General features: G+C 33.8%; 1 protein-coding gene across 1 annotated transcript; it reads left to right on the forward strand.

Annotated features, from left to right (window-relative positions):
- The first annotated feature begins 1,145 nt into the window (after positions 1-1,145).
- On the forward strand, positions 1,146-5,203 carry LOC139866209 (probable inactive ATP-dependent zinc metalloprotease FTSHI 3, chloroplastic). The gene is made up of 5 exons (XM_071854360.1): positions 1,146-1,312; positions 1,715-2,536; positions 3,215-3,538; positions 3,919-4,219; positions 4,893-5,203. The coding sequence occupies exons 2-5, from the start codon at positions 1,721-1,723 to the stop codon at positions 5,051-5,053; spliced, it is 1,602 nt and encodes a 533-aa protein (XP_071710461.1). The 5' UTR covers positions 1,146-1,312; positions 1,715-1,720; the 3' UTR covers positions 5,054-5,203.
- The last annotated feature ends 2,003 nt before the right edge of the window (positions 5,204-7,206 follow it).

Here is a 7,206-nt window from a genome sequence, read left to right on the forward strand (position 1 = left end):
ATTGATATATTCTATTCGCTCATTTGTTTCTTTAATATATCATTGATATATTCTATTCATTCATATGTTTGATAAAATAAATTGATTAAGTCCTGAATACTTTTAAAGCTAAATGATTTAAAAGTTTTAACTAATCTTTAATTAACGTATACTCCGTATTAAATTAATATTAATATTATAATATTAAATTAACCCTTATATACTAAATGTGGTGGGAATGAGTGTAGTTTCAGTTATATCGTATTATATTTTTGAGTTTGCGTTCACATTATAAACGGTCTCTCAACTTCGGCCATATTTACACAACGACCCCTCAAGTTTACACTTTCTCTGAGGTTAAAAGTGTAAATATATAATTTTATTAAAATAACCCTTATATACTAAATGTGGTGAGAATGAATGTAGTTTCAGTTATATCGTATTGTTAGTTTTGAGTTTGCGTTCACATTACAAACGGTCCCTCAATTTCGGCTGTATTTACACAACGACCCCTCAAGTTTACACTTTCTCTGGGGTTAAAAGTGTAAATATATAATTTTATTAAAATAAAAGAAACTAATTCTATCCGAATTTATAACGGGCCCTATCTTCTCGCTCGATGCGAGTTAAATTTTTTCGAGACCACCGTTCAATTACGAAAAATCTTACGATCCCAACGGGACTAAATACGCGAAACGGGCAATTTTTAAAAAAACGCTAAACACAACGACAACCCGTATATTCCCGCTCGCCACGAGTTAAATTTTTTTGACGGCAACGTCAGACTCGAAATAATTTTATGAACAAAACGAAATTAACCACGTTTGAAACGGACAATTTATAAAAAACGCTAAACACAACGACAACCCGTATCTTTCTGCTCGCTGCGAGTTAAATTTTTCCGACAGCACCATTACACTCAAAAAATTTATTGAACAAAACAAAACTAACTACGTTCGAAATGGATATTTTTTTAAAAATGCTTAACACAACGACATATAAAACGGCGCTTAACACATGGACCGTGTTTCTCTCTGTAAGTACACAATGCTACGTTAAATATGAATACGCAGTACGAAACCCCTGCCACATCGCCTGGCAGGACCGTACTAGTTATTAATTATTATGAGGTCCATGTCTTCGTAGAAGAGAATCAATCCTCCTCACCGAATTTTTACATTGGGATATCTCTCCTCCACCCCAGTCATATAGTCATATAGTACAAAACCCCTCTTCAAATAATTTCATAAAATTGGTATCATCAATTTTTCATTGTTTCTGCTTGCATTCATTCACCAGCCGCCATAGCTGAGTCGACACCTGTCATAAATTGGTACTTCCCTTCCATTACCCTTCTAATTTTCAATCTTAATTTTACAATTGGTGTAATTTTATTTATTTATTTTCATTAAATACTTGATTATATGTACTTGAAAGTATATATTCTAATGGTTGTACATGGAACCCTATGTATCGTTGTTGGATTGGACCTTGTATTCAATAAAGGATTAAAGGGTTAAAGTGCCTTTAGATATAATTAATCAAACTTTAACAAAAAATAAATCAAGTGCAACTCTAAATTAGGTTATATTATCTATCAAACTTTCAGTATTGTATGTATCTTGTTTGTTATAATTTGTAAATATGTGACATGACACCAGTTTTGATTACTTGAAAACTTATATGGTATATGAGATTTATATTGATTTTAACATATTTATTGAATTTTTGTTAGTCCCCAATGGGTGACATAAGCGAAAACAAAGACATTGATTTACAAACTAAAAAAGATAATGACGACGAACACAAACGCAAATTATGGACAAGATTTCGCCCGAAACTATGGATTTCATCCATATGGAAAAAATATTCTCTTGAAACGAAATTGAACGGTGTCAAAACGTTCATCGTACCTGCTGCAATCTCTGTTGCAATGGGGATGTGTTATCTAGTCTTGAAATCAAAGGGGGTAAAGTGTAAAGTTGTTCCATATTCAGAATTATTAAAAGGTGTTAAAGATGGAAGAGTAACTAGGGTTCAATTCAAAGAGAATTCGGGTCGTATAATGTACAACAGTAAGCCACAAAGTTACATTGAAAGTACAGTCGTTAACAAAAAAGGAACAAATGCAACATTTAAAGTTCAAGAAATGTGGATTTCTATGCTTTCAAAGTTGTCGAAAAAACACGAGGTTTTACCCGAGTCAAAGATTGATGCTGCGGATTTAAAAAGTCGAGAACTTGTTGCTACCCAAGTACCGAAAAACGGGTGGCAATTTTCGACTAGAATGATTGATGATGATTACAAAGAGCTTCTTAATTTGATGAAACAAAAGGGAACCATGTATGGGATAGTTCCTGAACCGTTTTTCGTTTCGGTTGGGAAGAAGGTTTTTTCGACTTTACTAAATCAAGCACCTTCATGGGCTATGTTGTATTTAGTTGCTCATGGGTTAGGTGGTGGTGGTTCGAGCATAGCGAGAAAACCTAGTAAAGATGAAACGGTAACTTTTGATGACGTTGAAGGTGTTGATGAAGCTAAAGCCGAGCTAATGGAGGTAAACATCAGGTTTTTTTATTTATAAAATTAAATTTATGTAGTTCTTTTTATTGACGTACTTGTTTCGCCCTTTTTTAAGGAATTTTCTAATGACGGCCCTTATGGTTGTCGTTAACGAGCATTAATGTGTTGTACAAAGCGGTCAATGTTGACTTTACATGACAATTATTAAAAAGTATGTATTTTTGCTCCTTAACGACATGCCTTGTTGACTTTTACATGACAACTATTAAAAAGTATGTATTTTTGCTCTTTAACGACAGCCCTTGTTGACTTTTACATGACGGTTATTATAAATTATGTATTTTTTGCTCCTTAACGACAACCTTAAGGGATGTCTTTAGAAAAATTGTCTTTTTAATCATCACTAGGAGTTTTTTTGTCTAGGGTGTTTGGATGTTTTTTTTTAGATTTGATTATGTGGTTTCCTAATAATCGGAATCATATAATTCGCTGTCATATAGACACTTTTGATGGTGTTGCTAATTGCTATATCTGATTAGTTAAGTAAATAATAGATAGATAGATAAGCGTATTAGTAAAATTCGTCCATCAATAATCAGTTTTGTTGCAGCTAGTATACAGATAATCATGAACAGAAGTAGGCTATTGAAAAAATATTTACTAATTGTTGCAACTTATAGTCCCTTGACTAGTCAAACAACACTTCTTGTAGATTGTGTCGTGCTTGCAAGGAGATTCCAACTACGTGAATCTTGGAGCCAAGTTACCTCGAGGTGTTCTTCTGGTGGGTCCACCTGGAACAGGGAAGACGTTACTAGCCCGTGCGGTTGCCGAAAAGGCAGGAGTCCCGTTTTTCGTTACGTGTGCAAGTGAGTTTGTTGAGTTGTTTGTTGGAAGAGGAGCTAGTCGTATACGGGATCTTTTTAAGGAGGCTAGAAAACATTCGCCGTCTATTGTTTTTATCGATGAACTCGATGCAGTTGGGCTCAAACGTGGTAGAGGCTTCAACACCGAGGGTGACCAAACATTAAACCAAGTACGTGTTTTTTTTTTCAGCTTTGTGGTTTTTTATGCTTCAATACCAAAGTTTATTGACAACACTCTGTTGGATAATGGGTCAAATATTAAAGTATTTGTAAAGATTGAAACGGGTCACATTAAGTCCAAAAATACAATAAAATTATAAATGATTAGCGTGTTAAATCTGATTATAACTAGTTTTCTTTCAATAATAATCTTGTTTCCAATGAATTTTAGGAGGTTTTGTGCATTAATATACTCTGTTCTACTTATGACCCGGTCGACCTGTTCATGTGACCTGTTATATGATAATAAAATCATAACATGACTAAACACATTTATATAATGAATGGGTCGAAGTTGTCACCCATAATATTGACAGTGTGCTGTTACCAGTTGTTGACAGAAATGGACGGATTCGAATCAGATAAGAAGGTTGTAGTAATAGCAGCAACAAATAGACCCGAAATGTTGGATTCAGCTTTACTTCGTGCTGGTCGATTTTCAAGAAAAGTTTTGGTGAGGGAACCTGATGAAGATGGAAGGAAGAAAATTTTGGCCGTTCATTTTAGAGGAATCCCTCTGGAGGACGATAGACAAGACGTATTTGATCTAGTTGCATCGCTGACGTCAGGTTTAGTAGGTGCTGACCTGGCAAACATTGCCAATGAATCTGCTCTTCTTGCTGCACGCAGAGGTAAACATTACTTTGTCATCAAAATGAGACGGTGCATTCAGTTCATACAAATTAGATGTGGGAATATTTGGTTATTTGGATAAGGGGTAAAATAGTCAATTTATAGTGTGCGGTGTTGCGGAACTCGGAATTACTTGGCGACTACTCGGTTTTTGCAACTCGGGGAGTACTCGGAAATTCGGAAGTACTCGGTCGAACACGGTCAAAACTCGGGATTACTTGGAATATCGGTCAAAACTTAACGGATTTACTCGGAATATCGGTCATAAATCAGTCAAAGTCAAACTTGGTCAACATACGAGTACTCCCCAAGTTTCCGAGTACTTGTTAAAAGGTCCCGACCGACCGAGTACTCCCCGAGTAGCGATTTTTGCAACCTTGCTAGTGTGGGTTGAGTTGGGTTGGGTCGACTACTCGACCTGCATACACTCGCTTAGCCAAATATTATTTCCTAATGATCAATTTAGATGGTAAATGTGTTAATTATTAAGAAACTACTTTTTTGCAGTTGATTACACAATAAATGACTTTTGGGGTGTTTAACATTATAGCTATTTATTTTGACTGAACTTACTTGACCAATTAGAGATGCCAGCATTTATTAATGAATGGGTCAGCATTGTCACCTCTAATAACAAAACATCATTTGACTAGTAATTTGATTATTACACAGGTGGAGTTTGTGTGTCAAAAGATGACATAATGGAAGCTGTTGAAAGAGCCAAACTGTCGTTTGACAACAGACAGCAACATCGGGAGTTTAGCGAACAAGAAGCTCAGGAAATCTATTCAATCTCATCAAGACTATTTCCACAGTCAAAGTTTGACTTTTGAGCAACAAAAAACAGATACTACTCTCTTTCTTGATTTGGTAACGAGTTGGTATAATTTTGGTTCTGAGTTAGGCGCGGAATATATGAACATTCGAGCCTGTCTACATTGGTCAACGGGTTTACAATTGTTCTCTAAATTTTGAACTTTGAATTTGGAGACTATAGCATGAAGAAAAAAATTCTTTATAAGACCACTTTAAACTAGGGATGACAATGGATCGGATATGGATCGGGTGAACAATGGATCGGATATGGATCGGGTGACGCCGTATCCATATCCATATCCGTTTAGTTTTTGTTCATCCATATCTACATCCATATTCATATCCATATCCACTTAATTACAGTTCATCCATATCCATATCCAATGGATTAAACGGGTTAATGGATATCCATTGGATATTCAAAACAAGTTATAGTATTTCCGAATATGCGATGAAAATAAAAATGTAATATAACAAAAATTGATATAACATGACGTAATTGAAATCTATCCAAAAAAATGTTTAATGTTTGTCGAAAGTAGAATACACTTTGTTGAATACACTATCAAACATATATTATGACAATTTATATGTTTAATTTGTATATTTATTTTGTTAGATATGTGTTTTATATTATAATATATCATACTTAATTTATTATATATATGCAAACAAAATGTATGTATAACGATAAATACATTTATACTAGTAAATGTGTATGTATAAATCTATATTTATATATTTGTATATATATTTCGGGTGTTGATGGATATATCCATGGATGAAACTTTTCATCCATATCCACAGTGACGGAACTTGAACTTTAATATAACGGGGGCGAAAACTGATAAAAATAACAATATCAAAATATAAACGTAAAAAAGTGTAATTTATATATGAAAACCAATTTTATACAATCAAAAGAAAGAAAGAAAAAAAAAACCGATACAAGAACAAGGTGAAAAGATTACAACTCAGACCTTTAATGATTTAAGTTCATCAATTATAAGTTCTGAATCAAATCTTTCATCAATTTTTTTCTACTTTCACTACCACGTTATCTGTAAATATTTTATGAAAAACGTAAAATCTAAAACATAATAAGTACTAATAAGAATCAAATACACAAAAACTACTAAAGTAGTCTAGTAGTTTATAAAAATGAAGAGAAATACCTCAAACAATAATATGCAGCCCCCAAACTACATGACAATTAATAAGTTTGTTTTTTCACATGTTGAAGAAGTAGAAACGATTGTATTCCGTATTCAAAAGTGTCGTTTGGAATCAAGGGAATTTTAATTAGAGTTCTGTAGCTAGAATTCTCAAATGGGTTAACAAAGATTTGTGTAATTAGATTCTACTCTTCTACTACATATTTATTTAATGGGCCATGTGATGGGGGTAATAAATTGAAAAGCTCATTTGCAAAGCCCATTACATGTTAAATGGCTACTTATATGAAAAAGTTGAGCCGGGGCGCCCCCTCTTGTCTCATGCATATTCCGCCACTGCATATCCATATCCATATACATTTATCCATATCCGTATCCATATCCATTTAGGTTCATCCATATCCATTATAATCGGGTGAATTGGGTGGATATCCACTGGATCGGGTGACCATTGTCATCCCTACTTTCAACTATGACATACTTACTCACTGTCACTTCAGCGTCACATCAGTTTTCTCTCTCCAATTGCCAACCATAACATACTCCTTCTCTATCACATACCCCACAAAATTAATCAAATAAATTAATTTACAACTTTATTAGCTATATGTACAAGCAGAAAATGCAAAATTAAAGAAAGAGAAAAAACTGTCAGTCATCAGTCAGGGCAAAGTGTTTCATGTTATGGAGGGTGGTTCATAGCATGGACAATGCCATCGGCACCCTCCCAAGCATATTCGAGGGTGGCTCTAAAGCACAACAGTTGGGAATGGTATAAGAGTTAAGTTTGACACATAGTAAGAGTTTTTTTTTTTTTTTTTTTTTTTTTTTTTTTTGAAGGCAAGCAAGATTTTATAACACAAAACACAAATGTGTAATATTAAGATAAATTAGTTAACTACTTAAAATGTGTAATATAAAGATAAAGTTGCATACTTATAGAAGTCATTCTAATTAAATCACAATTCAGAATAATAGTTATCTGGTATTAACAA

This window comes from Rutidosis leptorrhynchoides, chromosome 9, assembly GCF_046630445.1.
Source record: "Rutidosis leptorrhynchoides isolate AG116_Rl617_1_P2 chromosome 9, CSIRO_AGI_Rlap_v1, whole genome shotgun sequence".
NCBI lineage: Eukaryota > Viridiplantae > Streptophyta > Magnoliopsida > Asterales > Asteraceae > Rutidosis > Rutidosis leptorrhynchoides.